General features: G+C 47.0%; 1 protein-coding gene across 1 annotated transcript in view; it reads left to right on the forward strand.

Annotated features, from left to right (window-relative positions):
* IGF1R (insulin like growth factor 1 receptor) overlaps positions 1–19,024 on the forward strand; it is a 301,935-nt gene that overhangs the window by 247,072 nt on the left and 35,839 nt on the right. The window contains exons 5-10 of the mRNA XM_065871399.1: positions 2,519–2,663; positions 11,520–11,734; positions 13,628–13,754; positions 15,233–15,471; positions 17,796–17,963; positions 18,151–18,355. Of these exons, the coding sequence (XP_065727471.1) occupies positions 2,519–2,663; positions 11,520–11,734; positions 13,628–13,754; positions 15,233–15,471; positions 17,796–17,963; positions 18,151–18,355 (1,099 nt within the window). The remainder of the gene's footprint in view (positions 1–2,518; positions 2,664–11,519; positions 11,735–13,627; positions 13,755–15,232; positions 15,472–17,795; positions 17,964–18,150; positions 18,356–19,024) is intronic.

Below are 19,024 nucleotides of genomic sequence, written 5' to 3' on the forward strand. Positions count from 1 at the left end.
TTCAGTCCAAAAGTGGCCGATCTCCAAATTTATTTCTGAGAACCAAAAGAGATAAAAGTATATGTATGTCATCATGCATTTAAAGCTTCGATCTCACCCTCTACAGGATCCCCATTATTTGCAGTAGATGGCATTCCTGGTAATTGCATTTGTGTGAAGCATTTCCTGTTGACTTATTTGGTGATACTTTCAGTTCTGATCTGTAATTGACAAGGGCTTCTAGTAACGGTGCCTTAAGTTCTCCACAACTGGAACCACTTGGTGAAGGTACTGATAATTTTGTAAGCTAGGAGAAATATAATAAGAAGGAGTTGAGGTTGAAAGGAATTTTTTTCTAAATCCTTTTGTGAAGAAGTTTTTTTCTTTTTTTTTATAGTCTGAGGGGCAAAAATGTCCTGTTTATTCTGCGCATTTACTTTTCCTTAATACTATTTGTACAATAAGTGAGCTCTATTCTTATGGTTTAGAGATGGCAGCAACAAGTTTTCTGCTTAGTTCTTTTGAATTTTTGGATAGCCCTTGATTTTCACAACACCTTTCACTCCTCTACAACAGAGATAACTTTGTTTCCACACAGCTAGAATTTTCTTGCTTTCATGGTATTCTGCAGTTTTATTCTTTTTGCACTTACTAGATTTCTTAATTTTTATTATTATTATTATTTTTTTTTTTTTTTTGTGGTACGCGGGCCTCTCACTGTTGCGGCCTCTCCCGTTGCGGAGCACAGGCTCCGGACGCGCAGGCCCAGCGGCCATGGGTCACGGGCCCAGCCGCTCCGCGGCATGTGGGATCCTCCCGGACCGGGGCACGAACCCGCGTCCCCTGCATCAGCAGGCGGACTCTCAACCACTGCGCCACCAGGGAAGCCCAAGATTTCTTAATTTTTAAAAAAGATTTCCTCATTCCCTAGAACATATCCTTTAAATGGCTAACCCTTATTTTTTTCTTATATTCCTATCCTCAAGATAAAAATGTAATCCATGAATTAAATCCATGGAGAAGTATAATTTGAGAAGGAATTGGTACATATTTGTGCATGACGCTGAAATGTGTCTTCCAGTTTATAGCCACCACAGGAAATCGGTTAGACATCTCATTGGAAAGGTCCTTCCTCAGCCTTACTAGAAGGCATGAGTCCTGCCCCACATTTATTTATTTATTTATTTTTAAAATAAATCTTTCAGATTTTGACCGTGAGGATTTTTTTAAATTTTATTTTATTTATTTATTGGCTGTGTTGGGTCTTTGTTGTGGTGCGCAGGCTTTTCTCATTGCAGTGGCTTCTCTTGTTGTGGAGCGTGGGCTCTAGGCACATGGGCTTCAGTAGTCATGGCACGCAGCCTCAGTAGTTGTGGCTCACGGGCTCTAGAGTGCATGCTCAGTAGTTGTGGTGCACGGGCTTAGTTGCTCTGTGGCACGTGGGATCTTCCCGGACCAGGGCTTGAATCCAGGTCCCCTGCATTGGCAGGTGGATTCTTAACCGCTGCGCCACCAGGGAAGCCCCCCGCCCCACATTTAAAATTCATGATCTTTTCCTTGAAACATCAACTGCAGGCAACCGCTAGTCTTTACAACTTGAATTTCTCCTTCATTTCTCTTGGAAAACCATCAAGCTGTCCATAAATGTAGGGTGTTACCCTGGAGGACAGTACACTTTTTCTTTGATGTTTATCAATTGAAAGCAAAAGAGAACCTCTTATTAAGTAAGCCTTCACAAATCATACACAGTAAAATTCTGTTAGTTGAACCACACCCAATTCATTATAGTATGTGTTATAATTTTGGCCTAAGTTGAAGTTTATGTTTTTTATTTACTGTGAGAAAAAAATAGGCTACAAAATTAAAGGAAATACACTGTTTATACATCTTGTCATTTTTACACATCTATTAGCAACGATGTTCCCAACTATTTTATATGTGTCAGAGTTATGAATGTGCATTGTAGAAAACGTAGAAGCATAGAAATGAATTTTTTTAAATTACCTGCTGATAACCATTGTTAACGTTTTGGTGCATTTTCTTCCAGTCTTAGTAAGATGGAAGCTTTAAATATAGATCCCTGTATCTTAGGAACTAGAAATGTGGCAAAAGCAGTTCCTAATGAGACCGAGGAAATGTTGTTTATTTAGTCATGCCCTTGTACTTTGGAGGCAGCACTGTCTGTTGACAGAGTATATTAAAGAACTTCCCTAGATGTGCCCGCATTTGCTAAATGGCAGTCTGGTGTTTATGATACTACATTCTGTTAATCAGCCTGGGAGCTGCAGTACCCAGCCTTCTAGAAACTCCCCTTCCCTGGCCTTGGGGGCCCCATCCCAGGCGAGGGTGTTGAAAGCCAAGCTTAGGGAAACGCACTTTTGACAAGGGACAAGGGTCCTGTGAAGCTCAAGCACCTCAGTGACACCATGAAAACAAGATCCGCACTGAATTGCTCTCCACACTTGTTTGCGAGAAACCAAGTGTGTCCCCCCGCTCACGCTTAGTGGATGCTCAGTAACATGGCCCCCCCTTACCGTAGACAACATCGCTTCGGAACTGGAGAACTTCATGGGACTCATCGAGATCGTGACGGGCTACGTGAAGATCCGCCACTCCCATGCCTTGGTCTCCTTGTCCTTCCTGAAGAACCTTCGCCAGATCCTAGGAGAGGAGCAACTAGAGGGGTAAGTGCTCCAAATTTCACAAGCTGACATTCTCCCACCACAGAGTAAGCAGCCTGCATTTTGAAGTTCTGTGTTTCTAAGGGAAGAGCCCTTTCTCATTAAAAAGAAGAAGTGAAAATGACAGCAGTGCGGGAGCCCTGAGTGAGGACCCACCTCCTCACATGGGGTCTCGTGTAGTCACAATTCTCCGTCCTCAGGACTGGGTTGTGATCCATCCAGGGTTACGTGTCTGACTGTGGCCAGCAAAGCAGCAGATGGGGCTGCAGTAGGGGCTGTTTCTGCCAAAAGCACTGGGAGTGGGTCTGAAGTGCTTACCTCTCCATGAAATCATCATTTATGGGTCCCTTATCTGCCTCAGGGTGCTGTAGTCCACTACGTAAAAGCCATTCCATCTTTTCAGATGTATTAGAACATCAGAGATTTGGAGGCATATGAACAGTTCATTTTGTTACAAAGAAATCTTGATTCACAGAATTGTTTCTATTGATCAGCTTGTAGGATTTGTGCTACTCATAGAATTTTTGTCTTCTGCAGAGACGTGCTTTGTGATAAGGGTTTTAAACTAGCCGGAGGCCTTTCACCAGAGGAGGAATAAAAGCGGGTGCTTCCTGCACGCGCAATTTCTCTCCAGCACTTAGCCCAGGTGTTCCTTTGCGTACATGCTTCTCTTCACCGACCACCCCCCTCTTTAAATACAGCTCTTGCCTGGCTTTAAGCTAATGCTTTGAAATAAAAGAAGACATCCATTAATGAGTTAATTCCTTCTAAAGAGAATTTGGGGAAATAATTTAGGAAAGCAAGAGGTGGGAAGGTCATGAGAAAGGTTGTCCTTGCTGATTTATGTGCCCCGACTGGATAAAGTTACCGCATAAGGGTTTCCTTACAGCCTTCCTGCTTTTTCTCAGACTCACTCTTGGTCAGTCTTAAATTCTTAAAATTCCATCATCTGATATAGCTAAAGAGAGAGGGCAGCTCTTCATTCCATCCTTGAAAAGCACACTGTCCTCCCCGCTGGGAACAGTGATTCTTTAGAAAAATGTCTTTCTTTTGGCAAATCCAAGGAGGCTGCCACTGTGCCCAGCCCAAGTGTCCCAGGTCACCGACATGGCAAACCGAGGCTCTGCCAATTTGAGGTGATGGTGTTACTGTTGGTTGTATTAAATTTTAAAGTGAATTTTAGCACAGTTCTTTTATTTTTTTTCCTCCAAGTAGGTTTGTGCTTCTGGAAACCCTGGTGTTGGTAAGCACTTTTGCTTTGGCGTATTGGTACCTGCAAGCTTTACTGCTGCTTGAGGATACACATTCTTTTTTTTTTTTTCCAGGCTGAGCAAGTGATATACATAGAGGGGAAAGCTAACAGGAGAGTTTAATTCATTTTTATTAGGAATTATTACATGATGTGATTACCTTTCAGCTGTGTGTTAACTAAAAGTATCAGGCACTTGAATGTAGCTGAAAATTAAAGTGTGATTTTTATTTGCAAGAATATTTATGATGTATTTCTCATTATCTGAATCATGTGTAAAACCCAAAGTCCCAGTGGGGTCTTCGTACAGATGTATGTCATTGCTTAGGTGTTTGGGCCACTTCCAAGCTCAGCTAAGCTTCAGGCCCCTGCCCTGCTGATAGTACTTTAGGTGTCAGGGAAGGGCAATGGTGAACCTGCTGCTGGTTAGTAGCCCTTGTAGCTCTGAGGATGCTGGGCTTCTAGCCTTGGATTCCTGCCTGCCATTGTTTGGAGGCTCTCTCTTTAGATAGAGCTTGAGAACCTTGCCTCTCTTGATGGGAGCTGTGTTCTCTGAGCTGCCTTCCTCACCCATGACCAAAAATGTATGGGTCATCCTTGCTTGTGATGAAGACCCCTACTGGCTTTGTATCAGGTGTGACCAGTAGCAACAACTCAATTCTGCTTTGTATCAGGTGTGACCAGTAGCAACAACTCAATTCTGTATTTCTCAGATGTAGGAAGAGGGTTAGGTCCAGCCCCTTTGCCTACTCCCCTCACTCCTGTAAGAAGGGAAGAGTCACACAGATACAGAGAACAAACTAGTGGTTACCAGTGGGGAGACGGAAGGAGGGAGGGGCAATTTAGGAGTAGGGGATTAAGAGGTACAAACTATTACATATAAAATAAATAAGCTACAAGGATATATTGTACAACACAGGGAACATAGCCAATATTTTATAACTATAAATGGAATATAACCTTTAAAAATTGTGAATCATTATATGTACACATGAAACTTATATAATATTGTACGTCAACTATACTTCAATAAAAATAAATAAATTTTTTAAAAGAATGCAAAATGAGCTATAAAAAGAGACAGTCTTCTGCTCAAACCTGAAAAAAAAGTGAAGAGTCAGAGGGAGGAAGAGAAGAAAGGTAGATGATAAATAGATAAATGCCAGCAGTGCCGAGCAGAACTTGCAGGGTGCTACAGGGAAAGAAAAGACACATGCCATGGGCATGAAAAAGAGTCAGGTATCTGATTAAGAAGATCAGACAGGGGACTTTCCTGGCAGTCCAGTGGTTAAGACTTTGCCTTCCAACGCAGGGGGCGCGGCTTCGATCCCTTGTCGGGGAGCCAAGATCCCACATGCCTCCTGGCCAAGAAACCAAAACATAAAACAGAAGCAATATTGTAACAGATTCAATAAAGACTTTAAAAATGGTCCACATCAAAAAAACATTAAAAAAGAAAAAAACAAAAACAAAAGAAGAAGAAGATCAGACAGGCTTCTGAGAAGAGGTGGCTTTTGAGATGGACCTTGGAGGGTTTCCAGAAACAGCAAAAAGCAGAGGGTAAAGAAAGGCATTTCAGGACAGGCGGCAGCAGCAAAGGCAACGAGTTGGGGCATCCTGGGACCTGTTTGGCAAATAATACTGGAGAGGTAGGTGGTAGGAGAATTATGTAAGCTGTTATGCACCCAGGTATGGAGGTTATAATTTGGATAGGCAGTGGAACCTTTTCAGGGCTTTTGAGTTACCAGAGTGTCAATAGAACATTTCACTTGAGTGTGCTTTTGGTGTAAGCCAAGATGACTTTTACCCCACGGGTTCCCACACTTTGCTCTACATTAGAATCATCTGGGGGCTTTTAAGAAATCCTGATGCCCAAGTTGCACTCTGTCCCAATTCAATCAAAATGTTTGGGGGTGGGATCCAAGCATCATTGCTTTTCAAAAGATTCCCAGGTAATTTCGATGTGCAGCAAAGATTGGAAACCACTATTTTACCCCTTTATTCCTTCTCAGAAGCATATCCCCAAAGCCCTTTGATTTTTTTGCCTAAATATTTTCTTGTCACACTGTTCCTTAAAGTATGATTTTTCTTGTATCTCTCATAACCAATGCTTCCATTTGGTTCAGTGGGAAGAAAGTTTTGTAGCCTTTTGTTCTGGTGGAGAACAGACAAATTTGTAGTACAGAGATCCTTTGTATGTGTTACCCTTAGCTTTCCAAACTGGAACTGAGACCCATCTCCAAATGTCTCCTGAGTAGCCCAGACCACACAGTCAAGTCCAGAGTATGAAATTGAAGAACGTTACCTGGAGTAGAACTCTTAGTCCTCACTCACAGTGAGCTGATTCTGGAATTTGATGTCCAGGCTGGTGACAGACATAGGCAAAATCACATCGGAACAGACAGCAGGGCTGCTGGTCTCTGGAGAAAGGGGCCGGACAACATAGGCAGTCTTCAGTTTGTCCAGAAGAATTCGGATGGCCAAGGCTTCTTTGAGGACATTACTCTGTGTAAGGTGATGTGTTTCTGGAGTGATAACCTTAGAGATTAAGAAGATCAAGGTTGGGCTTCCCTGGTGGCGCAGTGGTTGAGAGTCCACCTGCCGATGCACGGGACACGGGTTCGTGTCCCGGTCTGGGAAGATCCCGTATGCCGCGGAGCGGCTAGGCCCGTGAGCCATGGCTGCTGAGCCTGCGCATCTGGAGCCTGTGCTCTGCAACGGGAGAGGCCACAACAGTGAGAGGCCCGCGTACCGCAAAAAAAAAGATCAAGGTTGTGCTATTTTGGAAAGAAATGGATTTTGGAATACACATGTACAGGATTCCTATGAAATGGCTAATTTTTAAGCCCTTGAATAAGAAAGAGAGTATTTCTGTTCTCTGAAAAAATTCCCTTATTTGAACAAGCGTATTTTGTGATACATCGGATAAATGAATTAAAATTTCAAATTTGTTGGTGCCACCAAGGATTGTTGCCCTGAAAAGAATAAGAGTAGATGGAGGTGGTGGGTTATAAGAATTGGAATTCTTGGATGCAGTTAGGCATCTCTGCTCATGTTCCCACCACTTGACTTTGCAACACTTTGTGCTTTATTCTGCCTTCTTGCAACTCTAAGATTAGGTTGCAACATGGCTATACTTTAACACTTCTTCCAGACTTCCAAAAAATATACACTCAGACATGTGACTCAGCAGTTCCAGGCTCTACCCCTGTATCTACCCAAGAGAAATGAAAACATGTCCACACAAGACTTGTATGTGATTGCTCATTGCAGTGTTATTCATGATACCAACCCCCCCACCACCACCAAAATACCCCACTGGAAACATTCCAAATGTCCATCAGCAGATAAATGGATAAATAAAATGTGGCACAATTACTGCCCAACAATAATGTAACAACATGAGTGAACCTCAAAAACATTAGGCTAAGTGAAAAAAAGCCAGACACAAAAGGCTACACATTTTGTGATTCCATTAATATGTGCTTTGTAGAAAAGGCAAAACTATGGAGGCAGAAAGCAGATCAGTGAAGAGCTGGGGATGGAATTGGAGCTTGACCACCATCGGGAATGAAGAACTTTGGCGTGACGGAAATGTTCTGAAAATGCATCGTGGTGATGGTTAGACACCTGTGTGAATTTACTGAAGCTTCTGGAACTGTACACTTATAATGAGTGAATTTTTTTGGTAGATAAATTATACCTCAGTAAAGCTGTTTTTAAAACCCTCAAAGAGGAAACGTTTTCAGAGTCTCTGTTTGGTGCCTAGTGCCACTTGAATATAAATTCCCACCCTTGCTGAACCTCCGAGGCTGGTGTAAATATTGAACTCTGGGGGAGATTGGACGTGGTATAAAGCAATTCGTTGCAGACAGGTTGGAGGCAGCATATGTGAAAAGACCAAATCCTGCATCAGTTGCAGATGGCTCGACTGCTAGAGACAAGCCCCCATGTGCTGGGTTCTGATGCCACCGAGGGACCGCCCAAAAGAGGCCATAGTTTTTTCTCTGAGAAGTGAAAGGGACTAATGATTTTTTTTTTTTCCCCAATTTGTCAGTAAAGTTTGGAAAGGGGGGAATGTCCCTTCCTGCCCCCATGTTCTGGAGACCCCACCCTCAGCCCCATCTGTCCCAGGTGGGGAGAAGCCAAAGAAATACCTTGCCTAGAGTTATTGCTTAGTGAGAGTGGAGATGACGCTCCACCCCGATCTTTGGATTCCCGCGTGCAGTGGTCCAAGCCCTGGACCCGGGGCTGTCTTCTAAGTACCACTCGAATCCTCAGCAGTTTGCCTTCCTTTGCTTCCCCATCCTTCCTGCCCGTCATTCGAGCAGGCGGGGAGCTGGCGGTGTTGACAACTCAGAAGTAGGACAACCCTGAGATTGGAGCCATAAATAAAACAGTTAGGTGTATAGTATGTGCTGGGCGTTTAGAATATTGATGCAGATAATATATAGATGTCCTCAAGGAGATAACCTCCCACATTGGTCTACATTTTGGCAGATGGGGCCCACCCAAGCATAGAAACAAACATTTTTTGCAACCTTGAAGAGAGCTGGGGCCAGGATACCAATATAGATAAAACCCAGGCACCACGGAGCCTGTGTAAGGGACAGAAGAATAAACAGATAATTTTTTAAAATATGTTTTGAATGTAAAGGCAGTCAGCTTAGAAACAATTAGGAAATCACATTTACAGAATAATTGACTTAAACAGCCATTTCCTTTAGGGAACAATAAAATCTAAGTGTGTATATGTGTGTGTTGAAGATATGCAGACAAGTTTCTGCCTTTTACCATCTTTTAATCCTCACCTGATCGTGGAAGGAATGTGTGGGCAGCCGGGCCTCCAGCTGGGGTTGGGAAAACAAGAGCAGTATTGACAGGCAGCTCGTGAATGGCTTGATTATCATTGTGTTGAGGGTTTCACTTTTATTTTTCTGTCGCTTACACAAGCTCCATAACACCCCGGTTTTATTGATATTGGTATCCTGGCTCCAGGCCTTCTCAGTGTTGTAAAAAAATGTTTATGTTTACTGTAAAAAGATAATCTTGCTTTTCAAAGTGATTAGTCACATACACAGAATTTCAGTGTGCCTGCCATTCATTTGTCAAATTCCTGATTTATAATTCATGCTCCCTCCCCTGGGGAGAAGCATGTTTTGTTCAGAAGGTATTTTCCGTGCGGTTATGTTCTCTGCTAGTGAAATTAGTTTACTAAAATAAAAGCCTCGTCCTAGGTTGAGTCAGCAATTTGACCTGGGTAATTGGCCTTTACTCCCGGCCCAGAGCTTTCTGCACCAACAAGGAGATTTTGTCCCATGTGGCCTACTTGGGAACCTGGGAGCAGCCAGACCCACGGGGTTCGTGTTGATGCCGCAGAGTGTCCTTCAGAGCTGGGAGTATTCCGAGGGCAAGAGTGGCCTATGATAGGAGGCATCTGCCTCCACCTGTGAACCCCTCCTCCGGTTGTATAACTCTGCGGACACCCCTTCTCCCAGCAGCATCACCTGCAGCCTGGCAGTGAGGGAGCAGATGGTGGGGGGGGGGGGGCACTGTGGACCCCACCTTCCACCTGCCACACCACCCTCCTGCACACATGGCCTTGTGGTACATAGCCCAAGTCTAGATTCCTTTGGACAATGTCTTACATTCCTTTTCCAGCAGATGTTGGGGAGTGAGCTCTTGCTGAAAGGAAAGGATTTGTTGACTTGCCAGTTTTTGTCACCTTGGTGGCCGTGAATGTGTCGAGGCCTCAGGTGGGTTTGTGAGGAGCCTGGCTTGGTTTCTGAGGTGCTGCCTCTGGACTCATTGCACCCCTGTGTGGGCAGGATCCCCACCCCCAGCACCTGCACCTACGTGACCCGGTGCTCGTGGAGGGGCTGGGCTTCAGGCTGGGGGAGCAGATCCCACCTCAGCTCTGTAACTCCTCCTGGGCCCTTAAAACCGACAGGGAGCTCATATGACACCGTTTGTGCCCCTTGTTGTCCAATAAGTGAGTAAACGGAGCTACAGAAAGCACTGAGTGACCTGCCTGTGGCTGTACAGCTCATAAATGGCATCGATAGTCCTGGACCCCTGTCTCTGAATGCCTCATGAATTCCCGGGGAAATGTACCGGTGGGCTTCACAGCACTGGAATCATAGCTTTTGCTTTGCTCTCAGTGAGTGAGACTCAGGCTGTGGACTGACCGGCGGGTAGAGTCCTGGTAGAGGTCCTGGTCCGGGTGTAAGTGAACCTCACCGGATGCACAGAGGTGCCCAGTGGACACCACCCGGGGCAGAGGAGGTCTCTGGGCTTCTGTCTGGGCTGTCCCGGCTCTGGAAAGAAGGTTGGGATCCTTTCCTTCTCTACTGTTTATGTGTTGGATCCCTGAGTGGGTCCTAGACATAACTCAAAATGTGGCACCAGTTCTTAGACTCAGTTTTGTAGAAGGTGCTTGAGTGAGCCCCAGAAGGAAACAGGCTGGGGGATAGGAGGGGGAGAAGGGTCTGAGTTCTGTGGGGAGCAGACCTGTTAGCACAGAGTACTCAGATGGCATCTGTGACCCTGCCTGCCTGGTTTACCAATGGACCCAGACAGAAAGGACCTGCAAGGCTCTTTCTCCAGACCCCAAGCTGGAGCTGTCTGCTCTCTTGCCTCCCCGGGTATGGGTTTGTCTCTGGGTGGCCAGTGCTAGTGGTTGCCGATGCTGGCTGTCCCCCCATCTCTCCTTCAGAAGCAGCTGGGTCTACTGCTTCTGTGTCCACCCACTGGGAGCAGGACCGATGTCTGACTTGGTCGGCTTTGGACCCCCAGCCCCTCGGTGGTGCCCAGGGTCTGTTAGACCAGTGGTTCTCCAAGTGTAGTCCCAGCATCACCTGGGCGCTAGTTAAAAATGCAGATTCTCAGCCCACCCAGACTTCCTAATGAGAAACTCCCGGGGTGGGGCCCAGCCCTCTGAAAATAAGCTTTGTGCACCCTAAACTTGTTGGACATGGAGTTGCGATTGCCTGGATGGGTGGCCTGGGGGAATGCCCATTGGGAGCCATTTATCTTCCCCCACCTTCCCCGAGGACTTCGACTGAGGCTTTTCAGGGTGGGGTGAATCTGGAGGAGGGAGCTGACCCAGGGTTGGTTCACCCCCGAGTCTGTCTCCCTGTCCCATTCTCTCTCCTACACCGTCATGTGCTGCTGACAGCACGGATGGGATGGGATTTACCCCCAAGGATAATGGCAGACTTTCTACAGCAAATTTGTAAGCTGTTCCGGTTGAGTAGCAGAGCATATCTGTTCTCCCATGGACTGATTTCAAGCTCATTGTACATACTCTGCTTCAGAGAAATAACCAGAGGCATTTCTGGGGAATGATTTGAGTAGCATCCTCCAGTGTGAGAAGCATTATTGTTGGTAGTAGGGGTCATCAAATTAATTAGTGTTTTATCTATTTGATATTGTCCTTGAATCATATTGTTGTTATTGTTAACAGTGACTGTTCTTTCTTAGATACCATTAATAACTACATCTCTTACCCGCAAAGGCAGTGTTTTCTGGAGCCTTGTGGCAAAGAGGCACAGCATGGGGTGTCTGGTGGCAAAGGGCAAGGGTGCTGATGCTGATTTCTGTGCTTCTAGGAATTACTCCTTCTACGTCCTCGACAACCAGAACTTGCAGCAGCTGTGGGACTGGGACCACCGCAACCTGACCATCAAAGCCGGGAAAATGTACTTTGCTTTCAATCCCAAATTGTGTGTCTCCGAGATCTACCGCATGGAGGAAGTGACGGGGACTAAAGGGCGCCAGAGCAAAGGGGACATAAACACCAGGAACAACGGAGAGAGAGCCTCCTGTGAGTGGACCCTCCTCCTATCTACACAGCAGCTTCCGTTCGTGGCCCCCTCCTTGTTTCATATGGGGCCTCCTTAACGAGCACTTTGCTCACACGTGGATATCTTCAAAGGCAGTAGTGGGGCAGATTCCTATTTGTAAATTTTCCGTAGCATCTATTTGTGTGTGCTAAACATTTGTAAATGTGTTCTCACTCAGATTTTAAAGAGGTGCTTACAGAATACACAGAGTTAAGTGTCTTTTATGCTCAGGCACACCGTTGGATTATTTTCTAGGGGAGAGCTGGTCCTGTCCAGCCCCGGGAGGGAGCAAACCCGGCCCTCCGTCTCTGGAGTGGAGGGGAGGCCAGGGGCCCCCGTCCCTGACCTGGCCTCCACCTGGTTCCTACCACAACATGAAAGGTGGAGGGAGCCTGCCTCCCTGGATTGATACTGCTTTTTAAATTTAGAACAATGTCATTATAACCTTACAAAGGTTTTGCCTTAAAGCGGTGCTTTAAGCGGTGAGTTTCTCACCTAACCCTGTATGTAAAACTGCTTTTAAAAATGGTGTGGTTCTGTGTGGCTGGATCAAGTTATAAAAATAGTCTCTCCACCATCGGCTTTTGATAAGGGACAGGTATTAGAAAAGAATCATCTACGTGATCCAGGGTGATTTGCACGTGCGCTCACGGCGCAAGAGAATCTGCGAAACCGGCAGCATTGGACTTCGTTTTGCTGGCTCTGGATTTACCTGGTAGACACTCGAGTTGCTCAGGAAGAGTTTTTAGAGTCGAGAAACCAGACGCAGAGCTGAAGCGCCTTCTCCCTCACGTGCCGCGCCACAGCCCTCACCACATTCCCCGCTCAGACCACAGCAGAAGCGGATGCAGCAGATTGCTGTCAAAGTGTTTTCCTTACAGTGGGCCAGTCTGACCTGTCAGGTCATGAATGCAGTAGCCATTTATTTTCCCTTGAAAATGAAATCATGTTTCCTCTCTAAAGAACACTTTAGCAGGAACTGCAACGTTTTTCCCATCTCAATCCATCACGTTTTGCCCCAGAGACTTCTCAGTTTTTAACTGCCTTTAGCCTCTGCTTCACCTGCTGAGGGTGCAGTGGGAGTCGGGCAGACACGGGGGCAAGGACAGTTCGTAGGAGAGCTTCGTGTCTCCACGAGGGAGGCAATCATCAGTTCTTCCCGGGTTCTCATCACAGTTTGAATCAGGTCCGGGAGCACGAGGGGGCTCGGGGCAGCATCCCCATCATGCCTCACCAGCAGAGGCTTCCTTCCCACAGAGCGCAGAAGGCTGCTCCAAGTGAAATGGGTCCGATCAGCGCTCGATCCATTCCCCGCTGCGCGTCAGCGCTAGCTGGAGCCGCCAAGGCGTTCTTGTGTCCTTGCACAGGGAGGTGTCGATACCGCGTGCGGACTAAGAGAAGTTCCCCTCTGTGGCACAGCTGCTCTGTTACCTGTCTTTGGTAATTTGACACAAGCGGGCAGATATCCACAACTGCAAGACAGGTGTCGTCAGGTCTAAGAAGAGTCCACCCAGCATCAGGGTCCACTCTCACCTTCCCCAGCCCCTTGGGTGGCCCGCATCTTAGGGAAGAGCAGAGACAAGGCCACCTTGCTCCATCCAGAGGTCCTTCTCTTCAGGTTAGGAATCACTCACAGGTTCACGTCCAGGGCCACCAAGTGTACTAAAACAAAGGACCGAGCCCCTTGGAGGCCACGTAGCGCAATGTTTGGGTCCTTAGTAGAAACAAGAAAGCCACTGAGAAGTCCAAAAAGGGGCTTTGCAAGTACAGACAGCTTTGGGGGAGAGGGCCATAGTACGGGGCAGGTGACCTCTCAGACACGTGGAGGGAAAGGACATAGATGGGTGTCACTCATGGATGTGCCTCTGCCCCAGGTGAAAGTGACGTCCTGCACTTCACCTCCACCACCACGTGGAAGAACCGCATCATCATCACCTGGCACCGGTACCGGCCCCCTGACTACAGGGACCTCATCAGCTTCACCGTCTACTACAAGGAAGCGTGAGTGTCTGTGCTTGGTGACGTGTCGGCAGGGCTTCATCCTCGCCACCCTCCTGTCTGTCACGTGACATCCATCACCGCCAGTGACAGCTACAAACAAAAAAGTGTTAGCTTGAGGCCTTTCATTCTTCAGTGGGTGATTAGAGGTGCTTGAATAAAATAAGTCCAAAGGGGAAGACTTGTTTTGTGGAGAATTAGGTCAGTCCAAACATTCATGAACGGGTTGGAGGGTCTGGTTGCAATATCATTGCAGCCTTGGTCCCCCTAATCCATAGTCTGGGAACACCCCTCAGGATGCTCGGCTCCCCTTGAGGCGACCTCCAGGTGGGTCCAGCATCTATTCTGGTCACCCAAGGTGTGGCCTTCTGCTCTAGGTCATAAGCCCTCCAAACAAGGGACGGAGAATGGAGAAAGACTGACCTTCATGTCTCAAACCTTTCAGAATTTCTCCCAAAATCTACTGGGGGCTTTTCTTGTGCCTTCAGAGGACGTTTGCCTGCCTGGGCAGCCAGGACATCCCTCCAGATGGCAGCTCTTCTTGGTCTCCCCCTTCCTTCCTGTGCCTCCTGTATCCAGGTGGTTCCCCCAGGCCTCTTAGTCACCCTCCTCACCCAGGTCCCGCCTTGATGCCATAGGTCCCTTTCCCAGGTGCTTGGCTTCCCCGGAGCTGGAACCAGAGCCACCAGTGGCAGCATCTGGTACCCTTTGCCCCTGCTGGAGCCGGGGCCCTGGGAGTGCCCTTGCCATGAGAAAAGCAGGATGCGGGATTATCAGGCATTCACTGTCCCTGCACGTGGGAGTCACTCATCTTCCATCACAGCGACAGGGAGGGGTGTGTGAATGTCTGTTTCAGAAGCCAGTGTCTGTCTGGCCCTTTCATCTGAGAGGCGTGGAATCCCTGCCCGACTCCGCATCTGTGCAGAATCATCATCCTCTTTAACAGTCTACCAGTGCTCTGACAGTGACGTTAGTGTCTGAGATAATCTGGAAACTAAATATTTGAATGTTATCAGATACTTAAGCAATCAGAATTGTTTGTGAGCATATTAGATTTTAGAAGCTGTATTTGAGAAGTTGTTTTTCTGTAGCAAAGGCATTTTTCTCCAGAAGTTATTCTTTATCAATAATAATGTTTGCATTAAATGACTACACTTGTTTTTTCTTAATGGTGAAAAAATGGGGAAGAGAGGGAAAGAGCATTTGCGTATATTCTTAAGGAGCAGCATTTCCAATCCCAGTAATTATGGAACTTCCTCTTCCTGAGGCAGAGGGTTCGATTCTATAGTGTGTACAGAACTGTGAAACCTGGAGTCCGGTGGCTTAATTTTATTCTTCTACAAAGATCTAATTGATGATTCGTTTTTATCTAGAATTCCCATTATAGAAAGTATGACGTGGGAGGCCCTGGGGGGAGGTTTCTGAGAGCTTTGATGTCAGCGGCCTAAAACATTCTCTGAGCTTCATCGATTGTGTTTCAGACCCTTTAAAAACGTCACAGAGTATGACGGGCAGGATGCCTGTGGCTCCAACAGCTGGAACATGGTAGATGTGGACCTCCCACCCAACAAGGACGTGGAGCCCGGCATTTTACTGCATGGACTGAAGCCCTGGACACAGTATGCCGTTTACGTCAAGGCTGTGACCCTCACCATGGTGGAGAATGACCACATCCGTGGAGCCAAGAGCGAGATCTTGTACATTCGCACCAATGCTTCAGGTATTCACGCACCATCCCTGCCGTCCCACACCTCGTCAGCTCAGGGTCCTCACTCATGACAAGATGTAGTCAGAGGGCTGACACTGAGCTGTGCCTGTTGTCTCTCCCTGTCCTGGGCCAGTCTGTCTTTTATTTGTCTGTCTTGTCAATATATAATACTGTACCATATTTCTTTCCCACTCTCAATACCCTAGCCTCTTCCAGGCCATCTTCTGGACTTGGTACCATCTTCCATTATCATTCTGACTGTCCTGGACCAGTGAGCTCAGGTCCTCCAGGGTGCTGGGTTGGCTTCACTGGGAGGCCCAGACTGGATACGGTCCTCTAAGGCTGCCCTTCTTGTTTATTTGGACAGTTGGACCTCTGGGAACTGAAACCCTGGTTGTTGTTCCAGTTACCTCAGGTGGCTCCCTGGTTTCTCACCTTCGTCCCGTAGTGGCTAGGGTTCCAAGAAAGCAGACAGAAGTTGAAAAACATGAGATGAACCATGTTGTGGACATTCCAAGTGTTCACTGATGAAAATGTGCCTCCTTCTCCCCTGATCTCCGTTTTCTAAACCAACTCATTTCTCAGCTCCAGAATCTGGAACTAAGGAGAGCAAACATTTGTGTATATTTTCCAAGTATATAAAAACCAGGTTAGAAGTAGGGAAATGCACATCATTTTTAAAGGCACTGATAAACATTCTTTGATGATGGCCATTGTTACAATACATAGGCTGCTTTAAAATACGCATAAACTGGCACGAAATGAATTTAAATGGCATAGAGGGTGAGGAAAAAATGTTGGTGGGGAAATCCTTTTGCTTATGTTCTCCTGCCCCCTCCTCCTTTCCCCTCCTCTCCCCTGTTCCATCTCTGTGATCCTCTAAGTGGCTACTATCATGTCACTGATGGCACAATGTTTATATCAATAAATGTGACACGGGCTTCTGATTCTAGGCCTGGGATGTTGTAGCAGAGGCTCAAAGGCAACACAACAAGTTGTTCAGCCTAAAAATTTGCAAGTAATTCATTGTAGCTAATTTGGGGAAAATAAAACTCTTTCTTTGTTAAGACCAATTCTTAAGAAACTTGTTTCCTTTCCCCAAAGATGGAAAACAAAGCACTGTACAAATTGAGTCAGTTTGCTCTATTTTGGCGTCTGTCCTCACAAGTGGTAGGGACAGAGACTGACTTGGTCCATGGCCTAGGCTTTTTTGTGACAACTGTTATTGAAACATCTAGGGGTGAGCTGTGTGTTTCTGAAGTACTTATTCTCGGAAGCACCAAAGTGGCCTAGCATTCAGTAAAGTTTTCCGAGAAAAAGTTAGTATTAGTCATAACTTTTTCCTAAAGTGTCCTTCCTTACAAGTGTTCAGACCCTTGTGTATAAGATTTTGTACCTTAAGCTTTTAAATTTTAAAAGCAGCTTACATGGCCATTATGCTTAAGTGACATACAACAAAGGTGTCTTTTGCACTTTGGAAAATCTACCAAAATTGATGCTTTTTTCTGAACCCAAAGAGAATAAGGTTTCAGTGGTCCCTGGATGCATTTGCCCTTTATACACAGTTCAGCTCCAGGTTTCAGTTTAGGGGCAATAGTAAGTAAATATTGACCAGATTCTTATGCTTTGCCTGGAAATCAATGTTCTTTTGCTGGTAACAGTCCGTTACTTGAAATCGGGGCTTTGTGTGTGTTCGAGGTGTTTTTAGACTGCTTCTCATAGTTATGACTCCATAGTTCCATTGAATCATGATTATACAATCAGTAGATTTACTGGCCCTTTGCACCACTTTTTCCTCCAAGGCCCCCATACCCTCTCTCTCTCTTTCTCTCTCTCTCTCTCCCCTTCTCCCTCCCTCCCCACACACACTCTCTCTCTCCCCAGAACCCTTTTTACTTCCTCCTTTCATTTTGGCTTTTTGCCATTTTTATCAGAGATTCAAAATCTCAGATGAAATGCAAGTCAGTCAGTTTCACCATTTGCTAAGACTGCTGGCATTAAATGTTTTGGAGGATGGCAGCTGTAGTAAATGAGGAAAGTCCAGTGTTTGCATTAACTGTGGGTTTTAAGTCATCCATTCCAACCATGGCTGTGCTCCCACCACCCTTTTCCACCTGCAGCTCAGTAATGTTTGTTATCACAGAGAACAGATATTACAAAGGGAAAGTAATACAATTTCAAAACAAGGTTCGGTTTTCATTTTGTGTTTCAGCGTTCACCGCCATTTTCCTGTGGAGATCAGACTTTTGGCTTCCTGTGGGTTTGCTCTGGGTATCTGACAGCCAGGATCTTGGGTTCGTTCCATTTTCTGAAATGTCCTTTGTCCCCCTTTCCAGTTCCTTCCATCCCCCTGGACGTACTCTCAGCATCAAACTCCTCTTCTCAGCTGATCGTGAAGTGGAACCCTCCTTCCCTGCCCAACGGCAACCTGAGCTACTACATCGTAAGGTGGCAGCGCCAGCCCCAGGACAGCTACCTTTACCGGCACAATTACTGCTCCAAAGGTGAGGGTGGGAGGGGCAGGAGACACCTGTGGCTGTGACTCCCAAACCCCGAGGCCACATACACCGGGGCCAGCATCAGCTGTCTGTCGGGAAGCAGCTGTGGTCGTGAGCCCAGCTGCTGATGGCTCTTCCTTTCCTCACCAGCCTGTGTAACTTGGCTCTCGTTGGGCTACTCTTTTCCAAGCAGACAAAATCCCCATCAGGAAGTACGCCGATGGCACCATCGACGTTGAGGAGGTGACGGAGAATCCCAAGACCGAAGTGTGTGGTGGGGAGAAAGGGCCGTGCTGCGCTTGCCCCAAGACCGAAGCCGAGAAGCAGGCCGAGAAGGAGGAGGCCGAGTACCGCAAGGTCTTCGAGAATTTCCTGCACAACGCCATCTTCGTGCCCAGGTACCGTGTCCTCTGAGAGGTCCTTGGGCAGGTCCTGGTGCTTTCTCTCCACCCTGTGGTGTGTAGGTCAACAGCCTCAAAGGTGAGACCCAGCGGCCGTCGAGGAGGGACAACAGTGTAGGCGGCCAGCTTGGCGAATGGGGTTACTACCCAAGCCACTCAGCCCTCGTGGAACGGGCCGGAGCTCACGGCCTGAGCTGTGGGGGGCTGTCAGCGTGACAGGTGACAGGTGCAGCTGCCCTGTGGGGGTACGTGGGCGCAGAGAGCGGCAATCACCTGGCCAAGCACACACCAGCGAGCAGAGGATCCGGGTTTGGGCCCTCGGTTGCCCTTCCCATGCCTCCCTGCGGCCTCCCAGCCTGGCCAAGGCGGAGCGAAGGGAGAGGGAGAGACTCAGAGTCAGTTTTGAAAGGGGCCCAACTTCAAAGCATAACCGAGAGCCACTGGCACCCTTGACAAGCAGTTTGTGAAGCCACGCAAAAGACAGCCTTTCCAAGCCAAGCAGCCCGACTGACGCCAGGGCATCTGTCTGCTCCGCTGCTCCAGCCTCTGCTTCTGCCTAGTGGGGACAAAAGCGGAGGAAGATAAATGTTTAGAGCAGAATTATTCAAATAGCCAAAAGCTGAGAACATCCCACGTGTCCACCAGGACATGAATGGATGAACCAAT

The sequence above is a fragment of the Phocoena phocoena genome, chromosome 2, assembly GCF_963924675.1.
Source record: "Phocoena phocoena chromosome 2, mPhoPho1.1, whole genome shotgun sequence".
NCBI lineage: Eukaryota > Metazoa > Chordata > Mammalia > Artiodactyla > Phocoenidae > Phocoena > Phocoena phocoena.